Genomic DNA, 14,966 nt, shown 5'->3' with positions numbered 1-14,966 from the left:
CCCGCCCGGCGCTCGGGGCCGGCTCCCCCCGCCCCGGCCGCTCCCGCCCGCCGCGCTTCTGCGACATCGGCTTTCGAAAGCGGCCCGAGCGCCGGCGAAGTGACAGCCGGCTCAGCCAGGGTTCACGGGCGTGAGGACGCGGCACCGGTGCTGGGATAAAGCCATTTTCACTTTCGCTACTCGCCCTGTTCCTTTAAATAATAAGGAAATACCACAGGCTTCTTGTAAAGGCGAAGCCGGGCAAGGACTGCTGAAAACACGGTTGCTGCAGACAAAAATCTCTGTTCGCCTATTCTGTCGAAAGCATTTTGGCAGACTGAACAATGTTTCTTTTACCCCTCCAAATGCTTTCCTTATATTTTAATTGAACCGTTACCTTGGCCCTCTGCTCTGAGGGAAGGGCAGGTGTTTGCACCAACAGGTACTTCAACAACATCCTTGCTCTACCGCAGATGCATTTGAACGTGGTAACTAAACGTGCGCTCCTGGCTGTGCTCGTCACAGGGGCCAACGGCAGGGCAGTCAGTCATAAAGCCCCAGGTATCTTAATAACTTGGATACTTCCCTGTTTTTCTGGCTTCCCCAGAAGTTTGAGTCATCCAGTTTAGATGAAGACGAGGTTACAAAGTTTACAAATTGAGTAAATATAGAATATCCTTTCCGGAAGATTTGTCTAACAGTTCGTGCTGAAGGTGAGAGAACCGCGCTGCCCAGGAGTCCAAGAGTCAAGCTGAAGTCTGCGTTCTGCCACAGCTTTCCTGGTAAGCTCCGGGACCATCAGCATTACTGAAAGACCTGAGCAGGACTTCCCCCATGGGAAGCGCTTCTCCCCAGCTGTTCCACCTCAAAGCAGCTTGTGTCTCCATCTTCCAGCCTACCCACACCTTTGCTTTTGCACTTTCTCAGAGCTCCTCTGACCCCAGAGGACCGAGTACCCATGAGCCCTCCCCACCCTAACAGCCACAGGGACCCACAACTCGGATACACATCCTCACCAAAGCGCCCTCACCTCAACCTGCGTCCCCAGAGCGCGCTGGGTCTCCCAAGCATCTTACAGGATGTTCCTAGCCCCCTGGTTTCTTTAAAAGCAGTCTTGCTTCTCCCTTCTTTCATCATCCAATTTGAACTGACCCTGCAGGAAGCTCTCGTGCTGTTCCAGGAGCAATGCTGCCGTTAATGGCAACTGCACAAGCAGGCTATCTAACGGCATCAAGTCCTGAGCAGCTTACCAAGAATTTATTAGCACTGAATAAATATCTACTTCACTGAGTAACTCCCGGCAGCTTTAGAGTAAGGTTTCCAGGATCCCACAAGTATGGGACAAGTCACGAGACAGTCCCCTTGAGCCTGACTACAATCTGCTCTTGTTCAAAGTGACAAAGGAAATGAAAAGTCAAAATTTGCTTGTGGGAACAAGTTTCTGCTTAGTATTAAAGCTATCTCTGGTACATCTGTAGAAATGCTTACACAGTAATTCCAGGTAACGCAGCAGTAAAGGCAGAGCATTTCTATGCAGGACAGAAAACAAGCCCAGAAAGCACTCTAGTCAGCTGAGTTTACACTTTATAATGGCAGTTTATCAGTGATTTTTGTCTGCACTGAAGAAGCCTACACACATGCAGAGTTGCCACTGAATGCAGCTTCGCACAGCGTCACTCTTCTGAAGAGCGGCACGTTACTGGAACTGGGTTTCCGAGCACCAGCGCGCCCAAGCTTCCAAACAGACGTCGGCGTCCATGTGAAGATTTCTGGAAGAGGAGCTTCCCTGCATGCTGTGTCTAATCCCCTTTGTTCAGAAACCACACAAAGCAAAAGTGTGCATGGATACTGCTCCAATTTGCAAGTTTTTCTTGGGTAGGGATGGCCCACCCTCACGAATGATAAGCACATCGCTGAGAGTACATGCCAACAAACAGCGAGATATTCCATCTCACCCCAAAAAGCCAAGGAATTCAAACTCTGTTTGCAGATGTTCCCAAGCATCCATCACCATTGAGCTGTCTTACAAAATTCAAAGGCTATATAAAGAAAAACTACCAGACATTTCTTGATGCAACAGCAATTCACCAAGTTAAAAATAAATTTAGATGTTGTGACATTCCAGTAGAAGCCTGATTAGACACTTGTCTTGCACAACACTGCTGATTTCTATGAAAAGTTAACTGAAGGACAAAAGGCTACTGGAATGTGAAAAAATTAAGTATTTTACATATTTCTGCCAGTGGGAAAAACAGGTCCCAGGCACGGCTAGTTGCAGATATCACTTGCTGTAGAAATTTTTAATAATCATTTGAAAAACAGCTGAACATTCAAGTGTTGAGTTTAGCTCATCACAGAACTTGCATTTAAAGGGAGGTCCTCCAACACCTTCCATTGCCGCTTGGCCAAAAGTAGCCATCAGAGATTCGTAAATTCATAGTTCACATGCTGCACTTGGAATCTTGATTGTTTTATCCTTCTTTACACTCTTTATTTGGCCAGCGCTTCCAGATGCATTTGTTTTCTTTTTTCACCCAGCTGCAGTTGCAACAACAGCCATGGAACAAGGCCCGACTGCCCTAGCTCAGGGCATCCATTCCCACTTCCTTCAAATCCTGTGCAGACCAACTACCCTGCAATCTCTTAACACTAACACACACTGTAGGGTGAATTCATTAATTTGCTTATTAAGACGTAATCCACAGTGCTCTCTCCTCCTTATTTCTTAAGGTATTTTTCCTACTCTGGCCACTGTTGATGGGATCTCTTCAAAGAGACGTGCCTATTCCTAGCTATTCTCTGTACTTGCCTATCATTATTTGCAGAGAATAGCAGGGAATCTTCCTATTAACACAGAAAACATTCAAATACTATGATGGTAGCCATGCAAAATCTCGCAGGGCTCATCTTAGTCTAGGAACACCCAGATTAAAGAGTATCTGTGGATCTTGGTGAAGAAAGCCATTATGGGGATTTTCAACACGGCACAGAGCACGCGTAATCAAAGCAGCTAGAATAGCAAGTCGCTGTGTGAAAAACTGTCCCAGTCACATGTTCCACAGCTTCGCAGCTCCAGTCCCTCTCACATCCTGTGCTCTCTTACATTAGATGCTTTGTAGCCCTGAGATTAATAACAGTTGTGAGTTCAAAGGCAGTAAATGGAACTACTTCAGTTACCCAAGCCAAAATTTAACACAGATGTCTTCTGAAGTACGCTCACTGTTCAGTCACCATCTATTCCAGGATTAGAACTGACAACAGTATCTGAAACTTTCATCTTCCTTAATTGATTTAATTTACTTTGTATAAAAACACACATTTGTATATACAAGAGCAACGGGAAACAAATATTTACATACGATTAAATATACAAAGTCTCAGTACAGATGCTCACCTTTACAAAATAAATGCTAAAATCTCTCACGTTTTCTTGAAAATTTTCCATCTCTTTCTTAGAATTAGGTTAGACCTATCTTCTTACCACAGTACATTTCATTAATAAAGCTTCTAAAACAACCCCTCCATTTACTGTGAGAAATACGTTACATATTAGACACGAGTACTTACTGCAAGCACATGCAATCATAAACAAGAAAAAGTTATGAATGCTGAAGGCGCAATGCTCAATTTAGTGCTACTGTGCAATTGTCTAGGTACTAATGTGTAAAGAAAAAAAAAAAGTAGGCTAGCTCAACTCAATACCATTTACTGGTAGCCTATCTTTAAAGTTTAGTCAAACATCACAAATGCATACATGACCTAAGTCAAGATCCTATAATGTGTAGAAATATCATCCAGGAAACCCCCAGACTGCATAATTGGATTACATGAAACGAAATATCAGATCACAAGATGTGGATGCTCAAATCCTTGTTCAGAAGAGCACAGTGCAAGTAAATACATACAATTACCAAAAATCCAAGTTTAAACAAACATGACTATAAATAAGCCCAGCTGACCTAAATTCAGGAAAGGTGGAATAGCAGGGACCAATGTCACATTTGTGTGTGGATTTTCTAAAAACTCTAACATCGTATCAAACCTGGTGTTTTCAATATGCTCCAGTGTGAATTTCTTTTTAAATTTATTAAAAAAAATAGCCATCCAACTCAGTAATAAATAAAGGTGCATTAGGAGAACTAGACATTCTCCAACCTCTTTAGAGACATGCTTAATGTAAATGAGCATTTAATAGTTTACTAAGACTGTCCATACACATAAAGTGTGTGCACAAATTCTGAGAAGCATGAGGACTCAAGCTAAATGCTGGAATGGGAGAGCAAAAAATGAGACTTAATCAGCAAATATACTTGCTGGATATCGGATGCTACTGGTATGCGTAGGCTTTCAAATACCATCAGTGTGACAGTAAAAATAGAAATATTTAAAAGGATCAAAGACTAAATAATTAAGGAAGCTCCCATGTATAGCACTGAATTAGAGGGGAGACAAAGTTTTAAGGAAAAAGACTGAGCACACTGAGCAAGAGTACAACTCAGATTCCATCGAAATACTAAATGGGAAATTCATGTGCTGAGAGTAATCTTCCTCCGTCGAAGTGGGTAGCGTCTTCTTTCAGGTGAATCTGCAGCTTTTTTCTTTTTTAGCAAAACGTAAGCATTTTTACTGGTATCAGCGTCTGTTGGTGTGACTTCTCCTGGTGATATGAAATTTTGGACATTATTTTCCTCCTTCGCCTTGCAACCAGCAAAGACTTCTTGCCGCAGCTTGCAGAGTTCCAAGGTTGGTTGCCAAGTTAACGCTTGGGAAAAACCTTCTGCTCTTTCTATTAGTGCTGGGAGAGACTGCAAAAACAAATCCAAGTATCTCAAGTTATGCGGGAAAAGTAATGGTTACAATGAATGAAATATGTTAATTAGATTCTGACAGGCACAAAAGCTTCAGTGTCTGCAGAGATGATCCTTAGGATGGCAGGTGAAGGTTGGGAACTCGGAGCTACCAGCCTAGCAGTGACCAGGGTCTGCACTCAGAGGCCGTGCAAAGAGTTACCAAGTTTAAATGTTCCTTCATTACATCTCTAAGCTGAGTAAGTATCACAGGAACACCACAGTTCTTGTTTAAGCTGGTACTGAAGTAACAAATGCCACATGCTATATGAAGTTGTACAGGTCTTCTAAAGATGTTTGACTTTTCAGATGCTGCAGGTTCTAAAATATCTGTTAAAAATACTTCCTATAGCCACAGGGTAACCTTCCTTACTACCATGTGAAGGGGAACGCTTTACAGATACAACTGCAGCAGTCCAAACCTAAATAGGTACTTGCTTCAAAAGTACACATGCAAAGTTTTTTGTACAAAACTATAACCAAGATGAGTTAGAAATCCTGTTTTTTGACATTTTATTGGATCAAGAAAATAAAAAATATCCTCTTGGAGCGCACAGAGATCTCACCTTCATTGCTCCACCAATCTGTTTGGATGCCATTCCTGCCACCTGTTTCAGATCTGCGATGTAAGCATCTACAGAAAAACATAGAGCCCAAATAAACTTCTGAAACTTAACTCCCTCCCCCCAATACTTGCTATCGACTTCTCAGAAATCAGATAGAAAAGCAGCAGAGTCCCCATATAAAACTTAAACCTACAACACATCCCTTTCATTACAGCAGAGGACAACAGTTTGTATGTTTTGTCTTACTATTAACGCTCAAAATGTAGTAGTGTCTAGCAGTCTCAACTATAGCAAGCCACAAAGTTCTTCACTAGAAAACCTACAGCTTATACAAAACATGAGACACAAAGACAGTATTTGACATAAAGGAAGAGACCAATTAGAAAAAAAAAGAAAAAATATCTGTTTTCAAACCTTTAAAGCTCATATTACATTTGATAAAAATGCACGAAAGAAGGGGAATAAACATAACAGTGGAGAAAATGAGATGAAGGAAATCCATTTTAAGGAGGGGAAAAAAATCATCTTACTGTAAAAGCTGACTTGTTGGAACTGTAAAGGCTACATTTTTCTCCCAGCTTAACTTAGCAAGCATTAACAGCAAGAATGACAAAGAACCAAGCATAAACAACATGAACTGCATTAATTCTGCTAGGTTAATAAGAAAAGAAAAAAAAGCTTTCAGTAACACTGAAGCAGACAGCAGGTGCAGAATACTGGGGGGAAAAGGCATATATTTGATTGCAGTAGCAATATGATAAGATCATCAACACAATATTCATTTTTAATGATTGATTTACAAGCAATAATAATTCTTTACTCAAGAGTTAAACTCTTCAAGTTATTATAAAACTGTTTTGCATGTTCTCCACCACTATTCTGTCTGCAGTGCTATGCCATCAACAAAACTTAAAATCAGCAGATAAGCAAGCGTGCTCCTAGGAATGAAGCAGCCTCACCTCCACTACTATTATTTTTCTGTAAGGTTTCACCAGTGCCTGCAGTAGGATACATGGTGCACACACCCCTGAATGCTTTCAGGGTTAAACACAGCATTCTGCTTTGAAGTCAATCTCATTAATGCTACTGAAAATAATTTAGGTCAATCACTATATTCAAGCACAGGGTGACAGTGATCTCCTGCTGAAACGTAGTAAGCAGCAAGAGATGGTGTTTTGTTAAATTGTCTGACCACATGCCCAATGTGCTGATCAGACATGGTTTAGGAATGAATAATCCATGCATGGACATGGATGCTAAAATGCACCATCATTCAGAGTTTGGAAGGAAAACCAGTCCAACAGCAGCCTCTTTAAACACACCACAAAAGTCTACGAATGGACATTCTCTAAAATAAGGATATGTCCTGTCCATAATGAAGCATTCTTACAGTAGATTATTGGGATTAAAAGACTGGTGACCCTATGAAATGGCAAGGAAGGAGTTAAGTGAAAGTAAAAATAATTACTTGGATTATTCCAGTTATACAGAAAGACTGATACACAGTTAAATGAAATTTGCCTGCAAGAGTTCAGCTTGACATGGACAGCATTATATTCCTCAGTGTTCAAGGCTTTCCAAAACATAGGGAAATGAAAAAAGGAAACGAAAGGTATTGAGTAATCTAAACATTTTTGGTTTCTGGCCACTGTACTTGCTAAACTGGGATACATAAACTTCCCAAACACTACATAACACTAAAATTCAGCATAAACTCTATGCTATCTTAGCTAGGACTTTGCTGTTAGCAAACCTAAAAAGGCAATACCATGGTGCAAGCCGTTACTAACTTACAAGTAGTTAATTCACATCAGAAAAGCATAGATCTGGACACCAGAAACCAAAAGAAACCCAGATATGAAGTGACACTCTTTACTGCTCCTGTTAGCTGCTTTGCTGCACAGGCTGGCATTTCTGGAAGCAATGTCTCCTGTTTACAAAGAGGAAACGATGCCTAGAGTGAAGTCAGATCAGCAGGGTGAAAACTGGAAGATTAAGCTCAGCTTCTCAAACTTTAACACCACTGCTTGTTACACCAGCTTTACATCATGTGCAGTAATCCACAGTGAGGGTTCTGTAACCATGCTTTTCAACTTAGAACAGCATTGGTAAATTCTGTCATTTTTCAATACTTAAGAACAGGCAAGACAAAACTTTCAATTTCTTAAGGCCAGCCTCAAGAAACCACATCCCAATCACCAACTGCAAAATACACCACCTTGTTCCAAAGAGTTTGTATAAGGCATCTTTCAAAAGCATGTAGTGAACTTAGGATGTCGTTTGCGGTTTTGTTTCTTTATCAACCCTTACAAATGACACAGGCAGGATAAAATTTGATGCCTACTTTGCAAGTTAGGAGAGTCAACACTGCCATCACTGAGTACTACACAACTGCTTTCAATTCCCTGAAGAAACTCACTGATTAGGAAGAGAGACTGAAGCATTTCTAGTATCCATGTAAAAGGAACACAAGAATGGTCGGAGTATAATGTCAGTGATCCATCTAGTTCCCCATCTGGCCTCCACCAGTAATGAAGGAAAGTAAGAAAACCTGTTGAGGGTAGCTCTGTGACAATTTCTACCCAATACCAACACAGCGGCCAGCTTTTTCCTTTAAGTACAGTGCCTAACAGCAGACAGCACTTAGAAGAGAAAGGGGGACAACAAACCCATGCAGCAATACATTCAGTTATGACAAACTTCCAGCTATTTTAGTTAATTATTTACACAGTCAATAATTTTAAACCAGTTTAAAGAAAGTTTCTTAAACATTTACAGCTAGCCAGTAAGGTAGGCAGTGTTTCCTCGGTACAGTTGCCCTCCCCGTGAATTCTTTACCTTGAGAAGGCTGTGATCTTATCTCTTCTGGTGTTACAAAAGGCTGGTAGAGCTTCTGCATATTCAAAAAAAGAAAAATTCTGAAATACCCTCTTGGTTTAATAGATATCTAATGTACACACAGCAGTCAGAACAACGGAGAAAGGCTAGTACAAGGAGATGGTGGTGGAATGATTTAGATAAAGAATGTATTAGGGGTACAGTTTATAGATACTCAGTTACTGGCAATAGCGTTCTGATTAACACAGTTCAGTTCACTGCAAACGCATCTCCAAAATCCACTTTAGTTTGCAGAATTCTAATTATTAAAGCATGAGAACTGACCTGAAATCCAGGCGTTTTGGAAGAAGCATTGCCACCTGCTGCACAACTGAGGAAAAAGAACAGCTCTGGCTTCTAAGGAGCCATTCACAAAACCCAGTATGCTTTCACAGAGGAGCAAACTTGAACAAAGGGTACATTAAGACAAAAAACTAAGAAAAAGAAAACTATTTAAATGACTACGTTCTAGCCCTGCTATTACTTATGCATGAATAAGAACACTCTCCTTCACAGACCAGGCTCTCTGGCTCTTCAGTCCTACTGTGAGTCTTGTGACTTGACATCAATTAATTGTGACATGAAGCTAACTAATAATAAATACAACTAATATTTAGCTATATTAAAGGTGGAATTAGAAGTAACTACTAGGGAAGAAGGAAACAAAGCAAAGAAATAGGAACTTAAGTTATATCATCTGCAAGTTAGTATTTTTCTTCACTTCAGGAGCTATCCCTCAACCTTCTTCAACAAAAAACAAGTAGGAGGAAAGTTAATTATTCCTTCTTGTAGTTTTACCAGAGCAAATTTTTCACAGTTCACACATCTTCTTAGCATGTTTACAGTAGCAGCTCCAAGCAGAAGAACAAACACTGCTGACATTATCCTCAAACATAACAGAACATATTGACTGAAAACCTACAAAATGATCTCTTGCTTTGGCAATTACAGGGAGATCACCACACTAAATGAGTGGTTCTCTCCAGATAAACTGCAGTTAATTACCATGTCTTCATAACGGCTCTTTATGCCTCAGAAAACATGCATCGCTGGAGTAGCTAGGGTCAAAATAGAACATAAAAATTCCTCAACCAAGAGCAGAGAAACGACTACTACCTTTGCAGAAGTAGCCAAGAGAGGAAAAAAAGCCACTGTATTTACAGAGATAAACTAAAAACTTTCTGTATTTTGCAGACATTTTAATTAAAATAATCATCTTCTTGTGGTGGTGTAAAATTTGAAGAGGTCAGCAACAGAAAAAAGGTAGCATGAGAGGCATTCTAAATAACTAATCCACTTTGGGACTCAGGTAGAATATAGTTTTCCTTTTGCAGAAAGATTAAAAGGTCTCGTTAAATCTTGGTGTTATGCAATAGCATATTTTATTTTAATTCATTTTTTTGGTTTGTTTTACATACTTGATATATTGAAAAAACAGAGAAATCACGAAAGGCAATATATGTTAGAAAATATCTCAGATTTAAGGCAAATATATACCCATGCACTTTTACTTACTGTAAATCATCTAGGCTTGGCTAACCTAGAGAGTGAGTGACTTTCGTCAATTTTAGACCTCAGAAATGCAATGTAGACTCTTAAGCAACTTTCTAAAAAAAAAATAATCTGTCTTCTTTAGTCTAGAATCATAGAATAGCTGAAGTTGGAAAGGGCCTCTAAAGATGGTCTAATCCAACCCCTTACTGAAAGCAGGGCCAACTACATCAGGTTGCTCAAAGCCTCATCCACTCAGGTTTTGAATATCTCCAAGGATGGAGACTCCACAGTCTCACTAGGCAACCTATGCCAGTGTTTGACTACCCTCACAATCCTTTTTTATTTCTATATTTAAATGGTTAAATGGAATTTCCTGCATTTCTATTTGTGCTCATTGCCTCTTGTCCTTTTTTATTTCCATAGAAAATTGACTCCTAATTAGTCAGCAGGTAAGGAAAAAGCAGGCCTAATGTAACTGTAGGAAAGAAATTTAGCAACCAAGGACATGACTTGGTTGTTTAATGCCAGTAATTACCTTACACTCAGTGTCAAAAACCAGAGAAATTACTGCACTGTTCATTAATCCACATTACTTCCCCCCCTCCCCTTTCTTTACTGAAAGTACTTACTCAATGTAGTCATTAGCTCAACAAAAGTGCTTAGGAAAACACAGACGTCTTTTTAGAAGTCATACACTGCACATGATAATATCTCTATGTATCATAACATTTAGTACTTCAACCAGCCTTCAGCCAAGGATTTCAGAAACCCGGATTTGTCAAGATAAATAGATGTATACTGGCTTGTAAATCGTGAGTCATCAGGCTGAAGCAATCGCTTAAGTAACTTGCTGAACTGTGCCACAGGCCCAACTTACTCATAGTCACACCACTTTGTAGTAAACCTCATTGTATTAATTTGTTCTTCAGTGAAAAGAATATGACGAAGAATCAAAAGCAACTACGGGAAGGAGCTTAAAGATCAACATTTGATGATGTATTTCTTCAAGGAACATGTGGTCAGCAGCTACTATATGCAAAAGTTTTCTGAAAATCTTAGGTTACTCACCAACAACTCTTGCTCTGCTTTCATGGTTTGGATAGCATGCATCAGTATCTTTTTAGGCCACTGCTTACGCTTTTTTGTTGTCTCTACTATTAGCTCATCAAATTGATCTTCAAGAATTTTGATGTTGGAACCTAAAAATCACAAACACACAAAGTTATTGTAGGAATACTCCTACAAATTTTTTTTAAATTGAGACAAAGTTATAAGGAAAAAGACAGCTTTAGATCTGAAATAAGAAATTATGTGTAATTATCAATGAAGAGAAAGATATCTGTCTCGGATCTCCTTGTAAGGTGATATAGAAATTGGAGCACAACTTGATGTTGCCCAGTTACTCTTGAAGCAAGGGAGCTGGTGAGAACGGGGGGGACAGGGAACGTTCTGGGAAAAAAACAAAATTGTATTTTTCTCTATGCACTCTGAATCTATAATCTCACAAAGAAATGGTTACCTTTCAAGCAAGAAAAAATGGTTTATCTGTGTAATTTATAAGCATTAAACAAACACCAACTGTCCAAGTAATTTGAACACTAACTGATTTTATATCATATAGAACACAGATACGCCATTTACTTTTAAAATCCATCTATGAATTTTTGACAATATACAATGCCACCTTAATGAAACATCATTCCCAGAAATACCCTGCATCCTGAGGACATCTGTAATTACTAGTCACATGGAGTTTGCAAAAAAAACCCCCAAAACCAAAAAAACCCCATGTCTTCTCTCAACATCTGAGGCCCAAGAGACTGTATCTGGTAGGAGCTAACTTTCACAGCTTGCTTTTCTAATTGTAAGATTAGACTAAATACCTAGAACATATTTTCAGCTCTTGACTGAAGTGTTTTGACTACTGCTACCCTAATACAGGTACTTGGCTTTTTCAAGAATGCAATTAAACTTAACAATTTTGAAAGCTTAATATAGTATTTTAAAACTGGTTTCAAAATTTAGTAAATGCCTGTACTGTCTTGACATCACACGCCATCATTACAAACTAAAAATTAAGAGTTATAGAAGAAAACAAAATCAACCACTCGAATTTATATCCTAACTGTGTGTAACTGAAAGGTAATGCATATTTGTATATTCATCCATCTGCACATCTGCACATTTCCTATAATTTTTCTCCCCTGATGGAGATTTGAAACGTTGACAACAGTCTTGCCTTTTTTTTTTTTTTTAATTTAATTTTGCAAACTCCTTAGCATTTAAATTCACTGTCGCCACTAACATCTTGAGCACAACTTGCAAGCCATGCAGTGTTTTCAATCTAGCGGTAAAGAATGGATTTTGAGCACCCTCTCTTGGTCAATCTGTGCAGAATCAGGTGATTGTAAACCTCAGAAAGGCAAAATAAAGGTTTTAAACAAAACCAGCCCACAAACTTGTTTGTTTTAGGATTACCATGAAATCATTTAAGCATAGAGGGGAAAGACTTGAGCCACTGGTCAATGTAAACACTGAAGGCAGAAAATGCCAGCTCACGGGTGATTCAAACTGGATCAGAGATATGCAAATGAGGAAATTTATGTCAAATTAAAAAGCACAATACAGTCCTTACACCTGCTTTATGGCAGCTGTAGGAAGATGACAGTATCTCAGCTGGCATAAGTTAGGCTTGTACAGACAAAGGCTAATTTACTGAAAATAACATCCAACTGGACAAAGTTTTCCTGTTAAGAAAATCCTCTTACGAATTTTTGAACTAACTAGAATTAGTTAAGTGAGCCTGAATCAGTTCAGCATTTTGCATCGTGAGACCAGTGCATTTTTTACTTTTTAGTAGTCAAAGGAGTTGGAGTTTTATCATTCTAGAACTACAACTGCAGAAGCTTTCTGACCAAAAAACAGTACAAGGAGCTCTTTCTCTATAGGCAGTTCAATATATCTGTATTTTCAGCTTTGTGCAACTGTAAAAAGCATCAAGTTACAGGCAAAGAACATCTAACGCTAACACAGATGAGCAAATGAATCGCACTGAAATTTTCTTTGGACACCAGACTACCAAGAACCTCCACTACTATTATTCAAAAGACAATAATTATAAAAATATTGTATATATTACATAAAAATGTGACTAAATAGCAGTAATTATAAACATTTACTTAATTTGTATATTAAGATAATAGCAACAGACATACTACTGGCATCTCTTGCTAGGAAGAGATCTTGGCCAATGTCCCTAGCACAAAATCACTCAATCTGGAAGGGCCCTCAGGAGGTCTCTCCTGACTCAAGCCTCCTGCTCACAGCAGGGTCAACACCCAATTCAAACCAGGTTGCTCAGGGCTTTCATCCAGTTGGTTCTTGGAAGCCTCCAGTGCTGGAGACTGCAAAAGGTCTCTGGGCAACCTTTTCCAATGTTTAGTTATCCTAATAGTGAATTATTACTTCCTTACATCAAGTCAGAACAACTCTTTGTAATTTATGACCCTTGCCTCTGTGCACCTCAATAAATAGCCTGCCTCCATATTCTCAGTAACCTCCTCGTAGGTACTGTAAGGCTGGTTTGTCTTCTCTGGGCTAAACAAGCCCGGTTCCTTCAGTCTCAACTCACAGGGCAAGTGCTTCAGTCCCCTGGGTGTCTTGGCAGCCTCTGATGAACTAATTCCAGTTTATCAGCAATTTACCTATACTAGGGAGTCCAAAAACAAGTGCACTACTCCGAATGTACTCTACTAAGTGCACAGTAAAGGCAAATAATCGCATCCTTGGATTTACTGACTACACTCCTGCTAACACAATATACTAGGCTGGCTCAGGGTTAGCCCGCCAGGACCCCCAAGTCCTTTTCATCCTGTACCCCTGCAGGGGGTTAACCTTTCCCAGATTTAGGACTTTGCTTTTTGCCCTTGTTGAATTTTATGAGATTCCTACAGATGCATTTCTCCAGCCTGTTTATGTTCCCCTGAATGGGCCTGCCCTTGAGCATATTCACTGCATGCCACCCTGGTTGGTGTCAGCTGCAAATTGGGTGCAGGCACCTTCCATCTCCTCCTCCAGGTCACAGATAAAGACATTAAACAGAATGGGTCCCAGAATAGACACCTGAGGAACTCTGCTTGTAATAAGCCCTGAGGTAAAAGTATGAACCATTAAACACTACCCTCTGAACTCAATGATCCAGCCAGGATTCTCACCTCCCTAGACCATAACATCCTAGCTTGGATGCTCTGAGAGGCTGTGTCACTGAGTACTGGAGCAATTCCAACTGAAGAACACCAAGAGGGTTGGCATCCAGAGTACATGATGTATGACAAGCAGCTGAGGGAGCTGTGTTTCCTCAGCCTGGAGAAGAGAAGTCTAGGGGGTAATTTAACTGCTACCCTCAGCTACCTAAAGGGCGTCCTAAAAGACAGAGGCAGGCTCTTCTCAGGGGTGTGCAGCAAAAGGATGAGAGGCAACAGATACATTACAGTAAAGGAAATTCCAATAGGCCACAGGAAAGAAAATTTTTACCATGAGGGCAGTCAAACACAGAAACTCACTGCCCAGAGAGGGGGGGAAGCCTCTGGACTTGGATCCTGTTGCTGTGTTCTAGCTTTCAAAATAGATCACCTTACCCTATTCCATGAAATGTTGTATACTCCCTTTATTCTGACAAGAGAAGCTGATGAAATAGAACACACTCTGTCCTAACCTTCTGAATGAAAAATCTTGCTTTGAAATCTTGACTTTCTAAAAGCTTGCTGTAGACTTTCCAGCGAGACAGCTGCCATTAAACTTAATTAAACATTTATTTTTCCCATGTTAATATCAGATACTTTGGTAGTCTCTAACCTACTCTTCTCTAGTAGTCAAGGGCAGATACTTTAAGTTAGGTAGGCACCACACTAGTGATCGCTGGAACTTTGTGCCTCAAGATCTATAAAGATCTTGACAGAAGTGTCAAACAAGCAACGGTCCTTCATATAAAGCACTATCCCCTTCCCTTTTCTCTTGGATACGGGTCCCTACACATCTTGGTTACCTTTCTTTTCATTTATGCATGCTGCTCTGCAGCACTTCAGATCTTCACACGGGCACATCTGAGTTGGGGTTTTACCCTACCTGCCCCATGAACATCCTCGCTGCCACAGATAGCTGGGGGGGGGTCGGGGGACACGAGGACTGCCCGAGTAAAAAAAAA

The 14,966-nt window shown here is 40.1% G+C and overlaps 2 protein-coding genes across 2 annotated transcripts in view; both read right to left on the bottom strand.

Annotated features, from left to right (window-relative positions):
• The window catches only part of BATF3 (basic leucine zipper transcription factor, ATF-like 3), a 4,749-nt gene extending 4,682 nt beyond the window's left edge, over positions 1-67 (bottom strand). The window contains exon 1 of the mRNA XM_010576407.1: positions 34-67. Coding sequence (XP_010574709.1) covers positions 34-67 — 34 coding nt within the window. The remainder of the gene's footprint in view (positions 1-33) is intronic.
• Positions 68-3,297: 3,230 nt separating this feature from the next.
• NSL1 (NSL1, MIS12 kinetochore complex component) overlaps positions 3,298-14,966 on the bottom strand; it is an 11,827-nt gene continuing 158 nt past the window's right edge. Inside the window, exons 2-5 of the mRNA XM_010576527.1 lie at positions 10,832-10,962; positions 8,231-8,285; positions 5,393-5,460; positions 3,298-4,784 (exon numbers count right to left, since the gene is read on the bottom strand). Coding sequence (XP_010574829.1) covers positions 4,506-4,784; positions 5,393-5,460; positions 8,231-8,285; positions 10,832-10,962 — 533 coding nt within the window. The 3' untranslated portion in view covers positions 3,298-4,505. The remainder of the gene's footprint in view (positions 4,785-5,392; positions 5,461-8,230; positions 8,286-10,831; positions 10,963-14,966) is intronic.

Source organism: Haliaeetus leucocephalus, unplaced genomic scaffold (assembly GCF_000737465.1).
Source record: "Haliaeetus leucocephalus isolate CR32 unplaced genomic scaffold, Haliaeetus_leucocephalus-4.0 Scaffold526, whole genome shotgun sequence".
In the NCBI taxonomy this organism is placed as follows: Eukaryota; Metazoa; Chordata; class Aves; order Accipitriformes; family Accipitridae; genus Haliaeetus; species Haliaeetus leucocephalus.
This window is presented reverse-complemented; position numbering and strand designations above follow the sequence as displayed.